Source organism: Xenopus laevis, chromosome 8S, assembly GCF_017654675.1.
Source record: "Xenopus laevis strain J_2021 chromosome 8S, Xenopus_laevis_v10.1, whole genome shotgun sequence".
Lineage (NCBI taxonomy): Eukaryota > Metazoa > Chordata > Amphibia > Anura > Pipidae > Xenopus > Xenopus laevis.
In genome coordinates this window covers 84,225,336-84,246,251 of record NC_054386.1, presented here as the reverse complement: position 1 = coordinate 84,246,251, position 20,916 = coordinate 84,225,336, and the positions used below count along the sequence as shown (strand labels likewise).

The 20,916-nt window shown below is 40.3% G+C and overlaps 1 protein-coding gene across 2 annotated transcripts; it reads right to left on the bottom strand.

Moving 5' to 3' along the window:
- Positions 1 to 1,009: 1,009 nt before the first annotated feature.
- On the bottom strand, positions 1,010 to 12,221 carry c19orf47.S (chromosome 19 open reading frame 47 S homeolog). Of its 2 annotated transcripts, XM_018232128.2 has the most exons (10): positions 12,072 to 12,221; positions 8,814 to 9,081; positions 8,138 to 8,178; positions 7,834 to 7,921; positions 6,704 to 6,818; positions 5,003 to 5,078; positions 3,779 to 3,913; positions 2,541 to 2,684; positions 1,961 to 2,031; positions 1,010 to 1,834 (listed from the first exon to the last, which is right to left on the bottom strand). In XM_018232128.2, exons 3-10 carry the CDS (start codon positions 8,154 to 8,156, stop codon positions 1,289 to 1,291), a joined length of 1,194 nt encoding a protein of 397 aa, XP_018087617.1. In that variant the 5' UTR covers positions 8,157 to 8,178; positions 8,814 to 9,081; positions 12,072 to 12,221; the 3' UTR covers positions 1,010 to 1,288.
- Between the last annotated feature and the right edge of the window lie 8,695 nt (positions 12,222 to 20,916).

The window sequence follows — 20,916 nt, the reverse complement described above, 5'->3', positions numbered from 1 at the left end:
AGGGGTGATATCACTCCAACTTGCAGCACTTTAGGATGGAACTGCTTTCTGGCAGGCCAGTCCAATAAACACGTGCTTGGTACTGTTAAGCAAGTTGTCAAGCAATCTGGAAGCTATAACAATTCATTTGTAGCCTAACAGATCATTTGTTTTTTAGAAGGGGTCAGCGCCGCCCATTTGAAAGCTGCAAAGAGCGAGAACTAAAAGGCAAATAACTATAAAAAATAAATAATGAAAACCAATTGAAAAGTTGCTTAGAATTGGCCATTCTATAGCATACTAAAAGTTACCTTAAAGGTGAACAACCCCTTCAACATGGTACCTGCTACAAAATGCTAGAGAGACCATAGGCAAGAAATACAGCTTTTCGGCTGTAAGGTGTTCACCTATGCAATTACCTGCATACTGGCGGTTCCTACTGCACTCATTTTGTGATTGCTACAAACACACACACACACAAACTGTGCATTTGCAAAATATTTAATTTAAAAAAAAAAAATGTCGACAGAGCAAATCCACTTAATTTATAAGCTCAGGTCATACCTGCTGCATAATTCAGCTGAAAGGGGACCCGTCATCCAAAAACAATTATTCAAAATCCTACTTTATCACATTAGTCAAGCAAAATGAACTTTAATTAAACTATATAAATTATTTGAATCTTGTTTCCTTCAGTCTGAGAATTCATAATTATAACAGGCAAGCAGGAGCCATTTTGTGGACACTGTTATTAAGACAAGCCTTGTATCATCTCAGAATCTTGTTTGTGCACCAGAATGGGGGACCTGATGTCCATCCCCATGTACTGGCTACACTATTAAATGGTGAAGAGAACGGGGGAATGTGGGGAGAGCAGTGACATCTAGGAAGTGCTGAATGGAAAGTGAAAGTAACTGTCTGCCCCGCCTCTATGCATAGAGGAGGGGCAGGCAATATTTGATTGACAGCTGCGATTTTTAAATGCGCTTACAACAGCTATGAATGCTTTAATAAAAAAATAGAAATTGGATTTCATGTTTAATTTGAAATGGACTTTTATTATACAGATTTTTATGTCTGGGTGACAGGTCCACTTGAAGGCTTTTTTTTTTTTTTAAATTACTACTTGAGTCTCACTATAAAACATATAAAACTTCCCTCTGTGCCTGGATATGTTGTCTGAAGGTACATGATACAACATGACATCTGGCAAAGCTTCACAGGAAGTTGACTTTCCATCCAAACTTTAGTAATATCCATTTTGCCCTCCCTTGGAGAAGGAAGTGAAGATTCAAATACAAAAATGTTCTTAGACAGATTTCCTGCCGAGCCTATTGAAGACACTGACGATCCTTGTATTGTCCATCTGGGCACTGCTGTTATCGCTTGTGCTGCTCACTTTGGTTTTCCCCAAAGTCCTCTTGATGGTGACTCTGAATGGCCCAGTTGGTAGTTTTGAGCTACTAACCTTGCTGTCCTGAGGAGCTGCCTGTGGCTTTCCCAGCCGCTGGATTAACTTTGCTGAAAGTGTTTTCCTTTTGACAATTTCCTCTGGGTCACTTTGCTGAACTGTACCCAACCTCTGTGCCATGCTGATCTTAGAGGTGGAGATTTTGCGGGGAGCACTAGCTGGTGGTGTGCTGGCAAGTCTTCTGAGTGTGGTGACGGCAGGTTTCTGCTCTGAGCTGGTAGCTTTAGCTTTAATGGTTACCCCAGCTCCTAGCCTGTCCTGGACCGTAGGGATCCTTTTCCTCTTTAAGACACCGGCATACTGAAGTACAGACCCCTCATCATCACTCGCATGTGCCCTGTCTTCCTCACATGAATCTCCTAACCGACTGAAAACTCCAGTGAGCTACAAAACAAAATATAAAAAAAAAAAAAAAAATGGTCATCAATCTACAGCATACCACAAACTCTCCCCTAAATGCATTGTGATGTATTGGGAACAGTCTCCTAATTATTATTGATTAGCACTCACCTTACTTCCTGGTGTAGCGTCTACTTTGCTTTCTGCTCCCAGTCTGTCAAAGACGGATGTTCTGGCCACGCCTGCAACATTTTACCAACAAAAAAAATCAAATGCACGACCAAAAGAAAACTTGACAGATTCACAGCAATGGAAGCATCACTTTCGATAGATACTTTGACTTTAAAGCAAAACATTTGATTGAAAAACATTAAAACAAGATTTACAGCAACACTTTGCCATTAATTTGCTTATATGGTTCAATAAAAAATAAACTCAAATACAGAAAACTGCCTTTTGCACAAATTCTGCATGTAGAGAGACAGGATTAATGGTGATTTAAATAAAGTGAGCTCTAATACATCCTCTAGGCAAAAGGAGCCTCCCTATATGGATATATTGGATCATTCCTCTGACACCCAACTCCTGAATAAAGGCAGAATGAAAAGAAACAGATGCTGAGAGAGGAAGTTGATTATTTCAGAATTTTTAATTGATTGTATTTATAAAGTTTCTTATTTCAGTATGCTGAGCCAATATTAAATTCTCATTTTCGCAATAGTTCCACTTTAAATTAAGGATGCAAACCGACCTTTTGTTGCCTGCTCCTCCAGGATTTTCTTAGTTGTTGGAGTAGTTCCTTTAGGCATGTTAATGTATTTTCCTTCCATCTCTGAAGTTACTCTACGCCGTTTAACTGGCACATCTGGGTTGCCTTCTGGCAGTTTGGACGAAGCTTTAATTGAAAAATGTCAGAAGTAAGATATTTGAAGCAACAAAAAGAAATAAAAACAAAAACTATAAACCCCAGAAGTTATATCATAAAATCAGAAGAGGCGTCATCCGAGGGCAGGCAGGAGGGAAAAAGTGAGTCAAAGAAGTTAATCAACCCTGTATTTTTTTTTTAAAGGAGAAGGAAAGGCGTAAGCTTTTTCATAAAGTTCTATATAAATACACCAGTAAATCCTCAAAGTAATGCTGCTCTGAGTCCTCTGTCAAAAGAAACATTGCATTTCTGTCCTTCTATTGTGTACATATGGACTTCTGTATCAGACTTCCTGTTTCCAGGGCTAGGGCTTGAGCATGCTCAGTTTGCTCCTCTTTCCTTTTCCCCCACCCATTCCCCCCTCCAATCTGAGTCCAGAGCTATGAGTGAGCAGGGAGAGACTCAGGCAGGAAGTGATGTCACACCAGGCTAATATGGCAGCTGCTATCCTAAACAAACAGAGTTTCTAGAGCTGTTACTCAGGTATAGTAAAGGATTTTATAGAATAAATATAGTCTTATAGCTTGCACTATTGTGGATAATCTATTGGCAATAAACTGCTTCAGTAGCTTTCCTTCTCCTTTAATGTGTCTCTAAATGTTGCTGGATTACAACACCAACATATTTTTACTCTTTAATAGTAGTTTAATGCTGGGAGATCTTGTCCAGCTTCTGTGGTCCTAGGGTACTCATGTGTACCTGACATACTGCAAGACTCCAGTAGGATAAAGATTATTCAGTTTACTGAAGCAAAATAGTTAGGACTTGAGGGAAACAAGAACAGCTACAAACAGCTGGGAAATAATTCACTCACACCTCCTTCATGCACACAGTGCTCACACAATAAACCACAGCAGCATACTATAAAAATTCAAAACGATGACTTTGCAGAAGAAGAACAAGCTGGAATGCTCTCCCTGTTGTACTTGTAACAAGGATATTTCTTTTAAGAATGACTGCATGCCTTTCTTAGGAATTAAGGCCAGTGGTATTAAGAGGCAGATAAATAAAGTATTTAAAAATAAACTGCTATGCAAATTATAGAAATACATCCTGTTTATTACCTGCTTGGGAATCCTTTAGTGCCATTTTGTTAGAAACAGTAACAGAAATTTTGGAGGTGCTTGTATCAGGCCTGTGTACAGGAGTGGATGGTGGAGAGTCTCTGTTCAGACTGTTGGCGATCATCCTTGTAGCCGCTGCAAGAAACAGACATTATAGAAAGTGCACAGTGTGAGCCCCCCAGCTGTGAAGCACCCCAGATGTTGACCTACAAATCCCAGCAACTAGGACAGCCTTTCTGTGGGATGCTGGGAATTGCTTGATTAGAGGAACAGTAACACCACATAATGAAAGTGTTTTAAAGGAACACAATATAATGTAGTGTTACCCTCTACTGGTAAAACTGGTGTGTTTGCTATAAAAACACAACTATGGTCTATATAAACAAGCTGCTGTGTAGCCATGGGGGCAGTCATTCAAGCACAGGATACACAGTAGATAACAGATAAGTACTACTATAGTTTATATAAACAAGCTGCTGTGTAGCCATGGGGACAGCCATTCAAGCACAGGATACACAGTAGATAACAGATAAGTACTACTATAGTTTATATAAACAAGCTGCTGTGTAGCCATGGGGACAGCCATTCAAGCACAGGGTACACAGTAGATAGCAGATAAGTTCTGAGAGTTTATTGGTTATCTGCTGTGTATCCTGTGCCTTTTCTCCTTTTTCAGCTTTGAAGGGCTGCCCCCATGGCTACACAGCAGCTTGTTTATATAAATTATAGAAGTGTTTCTGAAGCAAACACATCAGTTGTACAGTACATTATATTTTCATTACTTTAAAACACTTACATTTTTTGGTGTTACCGTTTCTTTAACAATGCTGCTGTCCTGCACGTTGATAGGTCTTGTAAACTAAAAAGACTCCTTTCTTTCAACCATAGAAAATCCAACAGCAGCAGCATAAATTAGCTAGTGTGAAGGAGCAGATATCAATTGCATCTGTGCTCACAAGACAGTTTTTTTAAGACCAAAAACATTTTGTGTTTGCAAGAATCCAGTAGTTGACGAAGTACAATTCATCATTGGTTATTGTAATATTAATATCACAATTTTCATCACGTTTTGAAAGGCCAATCAATATTATCAACACAATTTAGTAATCTACTCATATGGCTATAATGATTGTCACACAAATATCAGTAGAATCTGGCAGCACCAGCTTTCCTCTTCCATCAGGGATATGTACGTGCTCACAGAAAATCTGTGTAAAAACTTACGACTGTTGGCACCCTTTCGAAGCTCTGTCTGGGTATTAGTCCGGCTTGGCTGTTCTGTCAGAGCTTTACACAAGTCCTGGAGGAGACACACACATATCACATATACTGAAAACTTTTGTTTACCCCCCTACCCAAAGCTACATGAGAGTTTTGTCTTCAGAAACTGTTCTCAAAACAAAAAGTACTTATTTATTCTTGAAAATAAGACATAATATTATGTAAAGTAGTGTTGGTCTGAAAAAATATTGACTGTAATGCTAAAGAAATGTTAAGTACTTTTTGTGCTTACAAAAAATATATTTTTTTGTACTCTTGACGGTTTCTGTTCCCTGACTAACAACTCCCAGCAGCCCTGCTTTGCTTTATGAGATTCTTATTTACATAGGAATACAAACTAGTAGTGCCCTAAAGACTATGGGGCCGATGCACTAAAAGTCGTTATTCCTTAACGTTATTTAAGAAATGATTCATCATAGACATACCGCAATCGTTAATTCTACATTTCTGCACAGCAGGATTCTAATCGCATTGTGATTCTTATAGGATAGAATTAATCCTAACGCATTATTCTCCAACATCTTTTAAGCGATAAAAGCATAAAATAGTGCGATAATTACTGTGAAATTTAAAACTTCCTAGGAGTAGGTGTTACTAAACAACATCAGATGGATTAATAGAGGAAGATGTAGTGATGGAGCTTTAGGGCAGCAATTAAAGACCTTTATGTGGAGCTGGAGCCTTACCTACCACCACTAACACATTTTCATGATACTGTGGGCAGGTCCAGAATGCACTACGTTCTGTGTCATGAAATTATATTAAGTTTCCCAGGGAAAGGAATGACTAGAATACTGTAAAAAGAACCCTCTACACTGCCAGTGGTATCTAGAATGTCTTAGGTGCTATAGATTGCGCGAATAACGTGTGACTATATCAAATGCTCCAAAATATCGCACAAAATAATGCACATAGTTCAGCTAAAATGAACGTAAAAATATCACTTCTTAAGTTAGAGAAGTAAACCTTTAATGAATCGATCGTTAATTCTAAAAATATAAGAAGTGATAAAACTTTTACGCCATGCTATAAATAATACTAACTTTATCGAGCTTTAGTGAATCAGCCCCTATGCATGTGAATCAGTATTAACCTAAAATTGAATGTGAACCTAGCTGCATGGCAATTTCCAGCAGTCGCTTGAACGATTTCAGCAGTCCAGCCTTCTTTGCCAAGACAGTGAACAAGCAATCTGATCAAACCAGAATTTTGTAGAACAGGCACTCGAATAAAGGCAATCTTCCACCAGGCACTAGATGTAGGTAAAATTATTTATTATATGACATATATAGCCTTACGCGTTTAGTGTTACAAACACTTAGATATAGCAAGTGTTTGTAACATGAAAGGCTATACATGTGCATAATAAATGATTTTAATTTTACCTACATCTACTGCCTGGTTTAAGATTGCCTTTATTCGAGTGCCTGCTGTACAAAATTATTGTTTGCTGAGGCTCAGGGCAGTGCAAATGGGCCTCTTCCTTCGTTCTTCGGCAAACGCACACAATGCTTGCAAAGTTAGTACATAAGGGGTTGAAGAACTTCAGGTTAGTAATTAAAAATCAGTGAAGCATAGGGTAGCAGACGGAATACCAACTATAAGGATACACAACCTATACAATCATAATCTGACTGCACTTACCTGTCTATGGACTACTTTTGCATGTTTCAAGATTGCGATAACATCTCCCACAGCCGATATACCTAATTCGTGCATGATTTCTTTGTTTAGATCCATCAGCATGCTTTTTTGAATCCTGCAAAGTTTAGGAATTGCATTCAATTTCACACAAAACTTATTAATAACTGGAACAAACATAACATGATATTCATCAACACAACTTCCCCAAAAAAAGTACATATATTAAAATCGACCCCCCCCAATCCAAAACAATTGTTTTAAAAGTAGCATCATTCAAAGTGAATGGTTGATTCCACTGATCAATTTAGCAAAGCCAACTTATTGGACAGAAAGCGCAGAGCAAGCTGTTTCAGAAGAGCACAAAAGTTCGATATTATTTGCATGCTCTGCTTCACAATGAAATAGATCATGAACTATTTAAATATATCATAGAAAACAATGCAAGTAATGTGCTACAGAATTAAGCAGGAAAATGTGAAACAGCAAACAATGAACTTCTTAGAAGCACCCTAGATCAATAAAAAATTGTTAGAAGGCGCACACTCCAAAAAGTTAATTGTGAGGTGCCAATCCTAAAGAGGCTGCCCATTATGGTACTGCTCAAAATGAAGAAAAAGGATTGCACACCCTATAATGAAAAGAAAACACTTTTTTGCAACAATAGTTACATCATATAGTAACTAGGGTTGCCACCAGGCCGGTATTTTACCAGGCTTCTTGTCAATCGCAGCGCCGAGGCTCTGCCCCCCTTGATGTCACGATCCTCCCCAGCCAATCACACGCCGTGGCTCCGCCCCATTTGCCATCACGGCCCACCCCTTTCAAGTCGCGACCCGCCCTTTGTTTCCGCACCCGCCAGTGGAACTTTTATTAAAAGGTGGCAACCCTAATAGTAACTGAACATTGCCCTACGTGTTTCGACCAAAAGCGGTCTTTATCAGGGACAAAAATACAAAATAAAGGCAGCTTACTATATGATTTAACTATTGTTGCAAACAAAAGTACATAGAGTGCATATCAAAATCAATAATGCAATTAAGAACGATAAACAGCTGTACAATCAATCTACATGGAGAAAAGTGAAACATCCTGCCCCCTTAAGAGTTTCGCACCAGCAAATGTGTTCTCACCTGTTATCCACAAATGTCACTGCATAGTTAACAGCTGGCCCTGCGGGGATTCCAGCCTCCTTAAAGAAACTGATCCACTCAGATGTGGCTGGGGGACAAAAACACACAAAACATATGGTAAAAATATAAATAATAGAACCGAGCAACAGAATAATGAGGTTGCAAGACCAGATTTTTTTTCTTTTACAAATGCAAATGTTCTCCACCCTTTATCTGTTATTAGGTGAGTACTGAAAGAAAGATGTGCTTGCATGCTTGGCTGCAGAATTTCCCCATAGATAAAATGCCTCTTTGCACTCCTTACCTAAAGTCACAGATGTCATGTTGTTTTCACAGGACTGAAATCTGAAATGAAATCACACATCATTTTCTAGAAAGCGTAAGATTTACCATGCTTATCCTACGTTTGCATCAGGCTGATATCTTTGTTATGGAACGTACTGTATATACTTGAGTATAAGCCGAGTTTTTCAGCATCCAAAATGTGCTGAAAAAGTCTACCTCGGCTTATACTCGAGTCAACGGGCAGTAGCTAAGATTGCAGTCACTTTTAATCATTCCTATAGCAACAGTTCACTTGGGGAGAGACTGCAATATCACACAGCGCCCTCTGTTGGTTATATGAAAGAATAACAGTGCGCCCTCTGTTGGTTATATGAAAGAAAAACAGTGATTGCAATATCACACAGTGCCCTCTGTTGGTTATATGAAAGAATAACAGTGCGCCCTCTGTTGGTTATATGTAAGAATAACAGTGACTGCAATATCACACAGTGCCCTCTGTTGGTTATATGAAAGAATAACAGTGCGCCCTCTGTTGGTTATATGAAAGAAAAACAGTGATTGCAATATCACACAGCGCCCTCTGTTGGTTATATGAAGGATTAACAGTGATGGCAATATCACACAGCACCCTCTGCACATGTTAATGGGACAGTGGGACAATGCACACAGTAATCCGTTTGGCAATTCTCTCTCACCATCAACTTTGCAAAGAAGTCCGGTTGATCGCTGGGGGGGTCGCTTTGGCGGAATGTGCGGTGCTGGGAGACAGGGCTGTAGTTGTGTCTAGGCTTATACTCGAGTAAATAAATTTTCCCAGTTTTCGTAGGTAAAATTAGGTACCTCGGCTTATACTCGAGTATATACGGTAGTCTGAACATAATAGCAGCTGAAGATCATAAATAGACGATGACTGAATTCAACCCCAGCGCTGTTGAGTCTATTTATGGGCAGAAGTTCACATTCCTATGTGGGAGATACATCAGCAAGCTACTAATGATTTTGACATTGGACAGGAAACCCTTAAAATGGATGCTCCCTAAATTACCCATTGCTGAATAACTTGCCTTTGCATCTAAAATACAATTACCGTAATTAGGAGTAGCATTCAGTCTACTTTTATTTATACTACAGTTCAATCATTCACTGGCATTTTTCAATAGGTTGGCAACCCTCACTTCCCTCATGAATCCTGATATATATTTTATAGTGTTGCCTTTATATGCAGTGCAATAAAATAATACATAGATAGAACAGACTGTGAACAACATAAATATATATAAAAATATCAATTACATTAAGATGTACGTGTTAACACGCAAGTGAAATGCATTCCTAGCCCTAGAGCTGATAATCTAAATAGTCATACATATAATAAATATATATAAGGAAAAAAGCTTGCACTCACAGGTTTTATGAAGAGAATAAAGTGATCCTCTTACGGCTTCTTCTTTCTTCTTGTGGCTGCGCATTCGCATTAGAGTGAAAAGCCGAACCTTAACTAAAAAGTCAGCTATTCTACTGCGCATGCGTCTGCCCCTGGGAATTTGAAGAAAGAAGAAGCCGGAAGAAGATCGATCTGTGGTGCTCACTGGTATAACCCCAGGCCGGTGCAGTTTTCTGCTGATAGGAGCACCGGCCTGGGGTTTCAGGTAAGCAAATTAAAGGGCATGTAAAGTCTAAAATAGAATAAGGCTAGACATACTGTTTTTTTGTATACTAAACATAAACATGAACTTACTGCACCACAAGCCTTATCAAACAAATGATTTATGCTTTCAAAGTTGGCCACAGGGGGTCACCATCTTGTAACTTTGTTAAAAATCTTTGCAAGACTAAGGGGCAGATTTACTAAGGGTCGAATATCGAGGGTTAATTAACCCTCGATATTCGACTAGGAACTAAAATCGTTCGACTTCGAATATCGAAGTCGAACGATTTAGCGCTAATCCTACGATCGAAGGATTATTCGTTCGATCGAACGATTAAATCCTTCGAATCGAACGATTCAAAGGATTTTAATACAACGATTGAAGGAATATCCTTCGATCAAAAAAACGTTGGCAAGCCTATGGGGACCTTCCCCATAGGCTAACATTGACTTCGGTAGCTTTTAGCTGCCGAAGTAGGGGGTCGAAGTTTTTCTGAAAGAGACAGTACTTCGATTATCGAATGGTCGAATAGTTGAACGATTTTTAGTTCGAATCGTTCGATTTGAAGTCGAAGTAGTAGTCGAAGGTCGAAGTAGCCCATTCGATGGTCGAAGTAGCCAAAAAAACACTTCGAAATTCGAAGTTTTTTTAATTCGAATCCTTCACTCGAGCTTTGTAAATGTGCCCCTAAGACTGTGCACATGCTCAGTGTGGTCTGGGCTGCTTAGGGATCGTCATAAACAAAGCTGCTTGAGTTCTGCATGGCTGGGAAGTAAGGCGGGGGCTCCCCCTGCTGTTCATAAGTATGATTGTTTCCCTGCTCAGCAGTTAGGGACCGTCTGACAAGTCCTATCCACAGCAGTAAATGAAGAGAGAATTTCATTGCATACAGTCAGGTTTCTTATAAAAACGGTACACATTTTTTAATTACAGTAAATTGGAGATAGGTTTCTTTTTCATTAAAGAAAGTAACAATGGGATTTTATTTTTTTCCCTTTACATGCCATTTAAGGATGCATGGAATCCAGGATTCGGTTCGGGATTTGGCCTTTTTTTGGCAGGATTCGGTCGAATCATCCTGCAAGGCCAAACCGAATCCAAATCCTAATTTGCATATTAAAATTAGGGGTGGGAAGGGAAAGGAAGTAAAAAACTGTCCCCTTCCCATCCTTAATTTGCATATGTAAATTAGGATTCGGTTTGGTATACGGCCGAATCTTTAGAGAAGGATTCGTGGGTTCGGCCAAATCCAAAATAGTAGATTCTGTGCATCCCTATCAAGTAAATACATTCAACAGGGCAGCCATCAGGGGGGGACAGGGGGGGAGAGTTGTAGGGGGCCGCGAGGGTAAGGGGGCCCGGCCACGCCACACTTACTTGATTAGCCGGGCCCCCCATCTTTCTGAGAGCTGCAGACTTCGGCAAGGCATGGATGTTTAAGGGGCCCTGGCCACCAATTTTCTTAAAATGTGGGGGGAGGGGGCTCTGGCCACCAATTCTTTTTTCTCATGTGGGCTCCTAGCCACCAATATTTTTTAATGGGGGGGGCCCTGGCCACAAATGTTTTTTATGGGGGCCCTGACCACCAATATTTTTTATTAACATGTGGGAACCCTAGCCACCAATATTTATTTTGTTTTTTTACTGTGTGGTGGGGAGGGCGGACCTGTAGGCGGGGCCCAGGAAATGTTGTCATATGGGGCCCTGCGATTTCTGATGGCGGTCCTGGTGCCTAACATTTGGTACCCCCAAGTGGAAGAAGAGTTTCCTTCTCCTTTAAACCATTAGATGAGTTGGTTCTCGACACAACTGATCGTCACATGACAGAATGTGACTGGGACTTGAGTTTGTAAGCTCCACGGGGCAGGAACTGATGTGAAGATGAAAATGTCTGTAGAGTTCTGCGTTTCAAGCTGTATAACAGGTAATAATAATCATAAATACAAAGCACTGACAAAACAAAGGATGCTGAAGGGAATGAGAGGGTGGGAAGAGGATCTGATCCCTGACTGGACAGTGATGTGAAACACTAGACTATGTATAACATCAGCATCACTGGGACTGTTCCCCCTCGTACTGTCTGTGAGATCCAATGGAACCGGAAGCAGAGCTGCCACTAGCGATACGAGTTTCTCCGGCCTCGAACATAACCAACTAATATCCTACAATGCTGGGAGGTGTTACAGGAAGTTAATTCATACAGTAGCAACACAATAGGTGGAGATAGACACAAGGCTCGATAACAAGTTCATTTCAGCAATGGATCACCTCACACGTCACAAACGCCTCCCTTTCAGAACTTACCGCCCAACAGACCGGCTTTGTTTTCCCGGGACAGTTCTTAACAGCGCTCAGTCCCAGATCGTTGTTTCAAAGATAAACAGCGCAGTTACGCTCCACGGCTACTTCCGGACAGTGAAAACACACATCCCGTCTAACTTCGCGAGAGTGTGACGTCACACAAACTTGCATGAGCGCGGTGACGCTACACGCTGTCATAGGCTTCGAGTGGACAATCAAGATTGAGTATGTTGCAAGGCGTAAAACACTAGTTGCTCGCTGTACTGAGCGTTGGCGGGTTTCCAGCTAAATTGGGCTACTAATGTAAAGCCCGGGCTGGTTTTGAAAGTACAAACTAGCCAGGATACAGATTTCAGCTACTTTTCGGGCCCTTGGCTGGTTTGTACTTTGGAAACCAGCCAAAGCCTTCGTCTCCCAGTGCATGCTGGGTAATGTAGTTTTTGTTTAACACTTTCCCTACTGCCAAGTTTAATGTAAAGACTACAATACCCAATATGCTCTGGTTCTTGCTCTTGCAGGGAAAAGACAACTTTGTATGTTTCACTAGTGTGTTTCTGCTTGTGCAGAATAGTGAGACGCATTCCCATCTTCCCCATGTTGTGAGGCTTTGAAACAAATGCTGCAAAATGACAAGGCAATTTGCTGCCTCAAATAATATATTTATTTACCTTGTAGCCTTTTCTGCAATAAGTCAACTACCTCTAGCTGATCACCACAAAATACACCTTTTTCTATTAATAATAAATAAACAATAAGTCAGCATGTTTTACAACTAAGGAAGTTTTGCCCCAAGAGCACATATTCAGGGGGGACCTGTCACCTTAAGAAATAATTTCAAATCCTATTTTATGATGTTGGTCAAGAAAAATAAACTTCACTTATACTATAAAAATGATTTACATTTTGGGTTTTTTTTAGTCTTGGAGTTCATAATCACAGCAAGCGGGCAGCAGCCATTTTGTGAATAATTTTATTAAAGCAAGCTTTGCATCATGCCAAAAAATTGTTTATGTGCCAGAATGGGGGGTCTGATACCCAAGCCCAGGGCCGCCATTAGAAATCACAGGCCCCGTACAACAAAGATCCCACCCACTTCATCACACAGACATCAGCGCTAAAACAGGTAACCCCCCCCCCACACACACACACACACAAGTTATAAAAAGCTATTGATGGTCAGGGCCCCTTTTTATAAGTTTAAAAAAAACTGTGGCACCAGGGCCCCCATAAAAGTTTATAATTGGTGACCAGGGCCCCCTGTATAAGTAAGTATAAAAGTTTTTTAAAAAAAACATTAGGCCCCCCTTACAAGTAAAAAAAAAATAGTGCCCCAGAGAATATTTTTAAAAAAAAACATTGGCGCAAGTTAAAAAAAATTGGGGCCCCAGAGAATATTTTTTTTTAAAAAAAACATTGGCGCCAGGGCCCCCCTTACAAATTAAAAAAAAATTGGGGCCCCAGAGAATATTTAAAAAAAAAAAACATTGGTGGCAGGGGCCTATAGAGTTTTACAATGACACATGGGTGGGCAGGCCCCCATAAAAGTTTATAATTGGTGACCAGGGCCCCCTGTATAAGTTAAAAAAAAATTGGCGCCAGGGCCCCCATAAAAGTTTTTTAAAAAAAACATTAGGCCCCCCTTACAAGTAAAAAAAAATAGTGCCCCAGAGAATATTTTTTAAAAAAAACATTGGCGCAAGTTAAAAAAAATTGGGGCCCCAGAGAATATTTTTTTTAAAAAAAAACATTGGCGCCAGGGCCCCCCTTACAAATTAAAAAAAAATTGGGGCCCCAGAGAATATTTAAAAAAAAAAAACATTGGTGGCAGGGGCCTATAGAGTTTTACAATGACACATGGGTGGGCAGGCTATTTAAAAAAAAAAAATTGGTGTTCAGTATTGAACTTGTGACTTCAACTTTGCCTTCTTTCGTGACTTCGGGTCTTTTTGCCATTTCGGGACTTTGGGTCATTTCGCAGATTTCGGGACTTCAGCTGTTCGGCTTTTCAGACGGAAGAAGTGGCAGGGCTACAAGGGGGTCCCTGCTATTTAAAAAAGTGCAGCACAGCCGGGCCCCCATGGGTGTCCACGCATAAGTAGGGTCAGACTGGCCCAGTGGGACACCATGAAAAAAACCCAATGGGTCGGGCCCGATACAGTAGTACCCCCTGTGCCCCCCTGATGGCGGCCATGCCCCAGCTCATGCTCTGGCTAAATAATAAGATGGTGAGAAGGGAGGGGGAATGTGGGGAGAGCAGTGACATCTAGGAAGAGCAGAATGGAAAGTGAAAGTAATTTCCTGCCCCGCCCCTATGCCTAAGGCATAGAGGAGGGATAGGCAATGTATGATTGACAGCTGCGAATCTTAAAAGCGTTTATAACATTTATGGATGCTTGAATTAAAAAAGGATTTTTGGTTTAATGTTTCATTTAAAAAGTACTTTCATTATACAGCTTTTTATGTCTGGGTGACAGGTCCCCTTTAATATACTACTCTTGGTGCAATAAAATCCGTTAACCAGTATCAGCCTCCTTTCCTATGTAAGAGGATGAATATAGTAGTAGTATATTCATAAACAAATATCTAACATAAAATTTCCAGACATATAGAAAAGGGTTCAAACTGGAAGTAAGTAGAGGACCCTCGTGATATTACCCAGATCGTTCCTTGTTCCCAAAACAATCACTACAGTTTCCTCTCCCTCAAATGCCTTTAGAACATCATTTCTATTCACTACATCTCCAACTATGACTGTGCTTGGTTTTTGCCCAGATTGGAGGTGGTCTGGGTCCCTCACCAGAACTCTTACATTGTATCCTGTAACCAAAAAAAAAAAAAAAGTTCTATTATTGTATTCTGTAAACGAAAACTTTTTGTTTTATTCTTTTATATGCATGTGAGGAAGAGTGTCCACATTGCTTACACTGCCATAGATATTCTCCTATAAAACTACAATTCTAGTGATCAAAAATAGTTTCTGATGTGTGACTACTTGGGGGTGGTAGTAGGTATAGGGGGGCAATAAAGGCCACTGACTGATAAGCAGTTAAATAAATCGTATTCCCAACGTTTCAGGTGTGTCGTAAATGATTTTGGGCCTCAGTATCTTCTAATTTTCTATGGCATAAATGTTATTGCATTAACGTTGCGTCTATTCATGAATGAATTAATGCACATTGTAGTCTTCAAGCACAAACAAGAATTGAAATCAGGGGTCTACGTTCAACTATAAGCTCTGCAGGGAAAGGGCAACCAACTCTTGGCGTCCAATGCTTCAAGTTACAGAATGTACTACACTGCCAGTCTGCACAGGATCATAAATGTCATATCATTAATGTAACCAGAATCAGTTCAAAGCTTGTGCCAATGTCACAGAACCAGCCATTCCGGTAGCCCCAGAAATGGCAATTATTTTAGGTGCCATCATGTCTGTGACAACTAAAATCTTTGTCCCCAAGCTCTTTGACTTACAAAACCCTCATCAGGCTCCTCCTCCAGAGGAAGGCTGTACTAACTGAGCTCATCAATTTAACTCTCTCACACCCACAGATTTATACACTGTGGACTTATTGTAATATTCTCTTTACTAGTATGCTAAATATCCCTGTGCACATTGCTGAAGCTTTCTGTGCGGTACATTTCTGCCCACATTATTTATCCTTGTGTATTTAAAAGTAAAACATTTCTGCAAGTGACTATTTTTTCCTTCTCTTTAGTTTTGTGTTATTAACAGTTTTACATTGCTAATATTATTTTCAATTGCAGTTCTGGCTAGTTGTCAGTTAAGTGTACTCAAGGTACCTCCAATGCTTTATTGGTGCGGAAAAATAGATTTTTCTGCACCAATAAAACATTGGAGGTACCTTGAGTACACCGTATTGAACCGGATGAGTGCATCTTCTTTTTTCCCCTACTCCTGTCGATTTTCACGTAGATAGCACCGCCAAGAAAAACTTCCAATTTCAACTAATCGTGAGTGTATTGAACCCAATTTACTTTAAGTTGCCAGTTAAGTGACTAAAGCAATAGGACTGTTTGCACTTTTTCTTGCTCCTTTTCGGCTCTTTTTTTATTTCCTTATATTAATGTAGCACAACCACATAAATACAGATTTTCGGATTCTGACTTTTTACATCCTCTGGTATAATGAATCCAGTAAAATTTGTGGGGTTTTTTCCACTAAAAATTCGGATTTTATACTAAAAAAACACAAATTTTTCAAAAAGTGAAAAAAGCATGGAAAAGAACAAAAATGGCAGCTGAAGGAAAAAAGACAAATCGAGGAATGAAGGAGAGAAGAGGTTTGAAAGTGGAGGTAAATAAAAAAGCAGAGAGCACAGAACAGCAAAGGGAAATTTGAGTAAATTGATGCACAAATGATGAACATCTGCAGTATCATTTACTTATTGTGGGCCTGTGTATATAATAATCTAGCAGTAATGTGCTGTCTAATTGGTAGAATGATGACCTATGTGTAATCACAGCAATTCCAATTTCCCATCTAATCCCTGCAGTCAGCTGCCATGTCACTTGTTAGAGAAGTAACAGGACTGATAACAGTATCTTGCCTTTTGGGTTGGGGTTCAAGTAATACTTGAGGTGGTAGTGGCCACTGCTTCTGTATAATGTATAACTGTATAATGTGCTTGCGGTGCCAGTATCAACTACCCTCTGTATACACTGTGGGTGTCTGTAACCACTGTTTATCAATGTTTAATGTGACTGAGGGAATTATCCAGTGATTCTCATATGCTTGGGTTGTCAGTATCAGCTGCATATCACTATATACAATGTGCTTTTGTTGTCAATAGTCACTGCATTTCACTGTACCTAATGTCCTACAGGTATAGGATCCCTTATCCGGAAACCCGATATCCAGAAAGCGCTGAATTACGGAATGGCTGTCTCCCATAGACTCCATTTTATCCAAATAATCCAAATTTTTAAAAATGATTACCTTTTTCTCTTTAATAATAAAACAGTAGCTTGTACTTGATCCCAACTAAGATATAATTAATCCTTATTGGAAGCAAACCCAGCCTATTGGGTTTATTTAATGTTTAAATTAATTTCTAGTAGACTTAAGGCATGAAGACCCAAATTACGGAAAGATCCGTTATCCGGAAAACCCCAGGTCCCGAGCATTCTGGATAACAGGTCCCATACCTGTAGTAACCTCTGTCTCAGTATATAATGTACTTTGAATGTGGTACCCACTGCTGTAACTCTCATTGTATACATTCTTGTGGCTGCCTACTATATAATGCCAGCCTCTTACTATTTACTGTAATCTGGGTAAGGTGTCGATTCCAATGGCTTTACACAATACAGTGTCCTGAGGTTGCCAGTACCAGACCCAGAGTAGCAATCTGGATGCTCTTACAAATGCTAGATAGGCTGTTACAAATTTCCACAGATATTTGCCATATTATGGGCTTATGATGGGCGACTTGGGCTCAGTGTACCCCATATGCAGGGCCTATGTGTTGAGCCACCTTTTATCTGTTATCTAAACTAAGTCCCATCCCTAGTTACTGCGTTCTGTGGATCTTTAGATAACACATATTCATTAACAATGTGCATAGTATTTTAGGGCAGAGACACACGCTAAGTTTCTTGGAGATTAGTCCCTCATCGACAATCTCCTCTTCTTTGGGCGACTAAGGGGGAATGAAGACCGTATAGGTCTGAATAGAGTTATGCCAGGCCCCCCTTCCCACTAAGGTGCTTGTGGTTAGCCTCCCCCAACCCTTCCCAGCTAGCCCCTCAGGTAGAACAAAGGAAGGGGCTAGCCACGGCGGGGAAAAAGTGGGCGGGTTGGGGGAGGAAGCAGAGGAGGAGCGTGGGGCAGGGCAGTGTTTTTAAGAGGATGCTGTGTGTGAATTTGCTCATACTTACTTGTTTTTTTGTTTGTTTCACATGACTTGGGGCAACTGGGAAATTGACAATATGTCTAGCCCCATGTCAGATTTCAAAATTGAATATAAAAAAATCTGTTTGCTCTTTTGAGAAATGGATTTCAGTGCAGAATTCTGCTGGAGTAGCACTATTAACTGATTCATTTTGAAAAAAAAATTTTTTCCCATGACAGTATCCCTTTAAGGTGTCTCACTGCCCTATAAATAGTAGGTGAGTAACATGCTGCCCAAAAGTGCTGCTTTTTCTTAACACAGCCGCAGTCCCGGGTCACTGATTAAATGTCCCACTGCACTATAATATAAACGTTAGCTTCTTGATTTCTGCCGTTCATCGAATCCAAGTCTGATCTCTTGGGAATGTAATGTCACGCTGTATGTACTCGTCCTGGGGCAGTAACAAGCTGTTGTATGTTAGTGTCATGAAGGTTATTAATGCATTGTTTGAGCTAGAGACGGAGAGCTTAGGGTGTTTGCTCACGATTATTACATTTTCCTGTTCAAGTGCCAGGGTAAAAGCAGGCACTTGGTAAAAAAACAGCAATACCTTTTCTTATAAGGCTTCTGCACCCAGATAGTTAACCAAAATGTATTAGGTTTTTTGGTCTCTTTTCAGAGTTTCAATCTGTACCAGGGAACATAAAATATATACTGCCAATCCAGGGCCAGATTTTTCACAATTTAGGGTCACAGGGATTATCAACCGCTGGGCCCTAATGGAACCATTTTGGTGGGGCCTCTAGCTGAAATGCCATAGGGCCAAAAGGCATATGAAAACCCATTTTGCAGTAGTTTGTACATATTGCCCAGCTTCCCCCACTTATTTATATTGCCTATTCTCTATTCCCATTTTCTGCAAAGCTCTAATTCATCTCTGCGTTCCTCTGCTGGTTTTGCTAGGGTGGGCCAAGAAAGAGATAAAATGCAGCGCAGGGATCCTGCCGTGGTAAAATAAGAAGCCACACCCATTTTCAAATGGCACGGTCACTTTAAAGCCTCACCCTTTAAATCTTTAAGGGGCAATGTAGAGATAGCAAACACTGCTCCTAGTCTAATAACCTGTCTAATAACCCCACAATAAACTGATTTTCTAAAATACGGATTTTTAGCTTTCCTTCTCTTTTAAGATTATTTTAAGTGCAGATGGCTGTGTAGTTGGTTGCCATTTCCTATATTTCCAACACTGAGGCCTGAAAAGTATACACTTCCAGGGGTGAGAATTGCTCAGTGGCACCTGATAGAGTGTACACTTCTATGGCATGTAAATAAGGAATGCTGCATTAAAGTACACACAATATGCATAGTGTTATATAACACAAGTGACATGTAGTATGTTCTGGTAGCACTCACTGAAAGACAGCTGGTCTACACTGTCAGTGTAATCTCCAGCCTGTTATTAGCATGTTAGACAGCAGGGTATTAGCAAAACCCATCATATTATACAATGAGTAGAGGGTCCTACACCCAAGCACATTATTTAGTGTGAAGCTGTGTGCACAGGAATTGTATTATATAGCTAAAAGGGTGTGTGCTGACTACGTGTAGACTGGGATTTAAAATAGGCCCTGCATTTCAGGTACACTTGAGCCCAAGTAGCCCATCACAAGCCCATAATATAGCAAAGGTCTGTAACAGCCTATCTAAAAAATATGTAAAATTTGTTCAATTAACTTTAAATACTGAAACAATATACTGTACGCACAGACTTAGTTTCAATTTAAAATAAAAGATTTATTGTGTTAATGGCAAGGGTTAAACTTTGCAGCAATAAAGTAGCGGTGTGGGGGGGTTACCTGTACACCCTAAAGTGATGGTGCATAGTTGTATAAGGCGCAGACCAGTTTTAGGAACATCGGGACAATCAGGAAAATGCACCCATTTAAAAGGTATTGTAAATTGGTGGGACTAAAGAAATTTTGTAGGATGCTGGAATATGTAAATCTGGGGGATGTGAAATTGAAGTTTCACTGTATATAAATAAAGCAGTTTTTTTAACAATCTTTACCTTCAACCCCTATAGCTCCACTTTATTCTCTTCTGTGTTCTTGATTTTTTTTCTCCTCTACTTTCCCTGGGCTTTTCTTTTACTTTCCTGCTTTTTATATAATTCCTAACATTTGTTCCTCCTCTGCACCTCTCAGTCCTCCATTGAACATTGCTCCCCTGCATGTTCCATTCTTAACCCCTTTCCCCCCCCCTTTTCATGATTTTTAATGGTTTCCAACAGTTCCCTAAGCCTACCCCCCTGATCTCCTGCTGGTCTCTTTGACTACTTTGCTGAGCTGTCTGACTACTGTTACTTTGTATCAGCAGCCAGCTGTACAGAACACATTTTAGGACACCATCAGGAAAACACACGCTCCTGCATGCACTCTCATAAAGAAGAAGTATGCAGACTCATCTCTTATTCTACTCACTTATCTGAAGAAACTGCAGTCACACCTCCATGCTGCCCACATTTGCTGTTCCAGTCTCCCCCCTCATGGTTCATTCCTCAGCCCTCCCTCCTCGGTCCTCAGACCTCCCTCCTCGGTCCCAAAAGCCCTCCCTTCTCAGCTATCAGCCTCGATTACGAGCATGGGTCTGAGCACAGAGTGCTGAGGACGGAGGGCTTTTGTAATGAGGGGCTGAGGATAAAGGAGGGAGGTCTGAGGACCAAGGAGGAAGTGCTGAGGAATGAGCCATGAGGGGGGAGATTGCAACAGCAAATGTGGGCAGCACAATTTCTTCAGATAAGTGAGTAGAATAAGAGACGAGTCTGCATACTTCTTATTTACGAGAGCGAATGCAAGAGCGTGTGTTCTCCTGATGATGTCCTAAAATGCATTCCGTACATGTGATTTCATTAAGGAACAGAACATCAGTGTTCAGTCCCTCCTTCCCTGCCAGGATTTCAAATGATGCAGAAAGAGAAGAACTGTTAAACAGCTGGA

Coding starts and splice junctions, on each gene's coding strand:
- c19orf47.S (XM_018232128.2), bottom strand. Junction 5,079..6,703: donor CAAAAGTAGTCCATAGACAG/GTAAGTGCAGTC, acceptor TGTCTCCTCCAG/GACTTGTGTAAAGCTCTGAC. Junction 2,685..3,778: donor ACTAAAGGATTCCCAAGCAG/GTAATAAACAGG, acceptor TTTCAATTAAAG/CTTCGTCCAAACTGCCAGAA.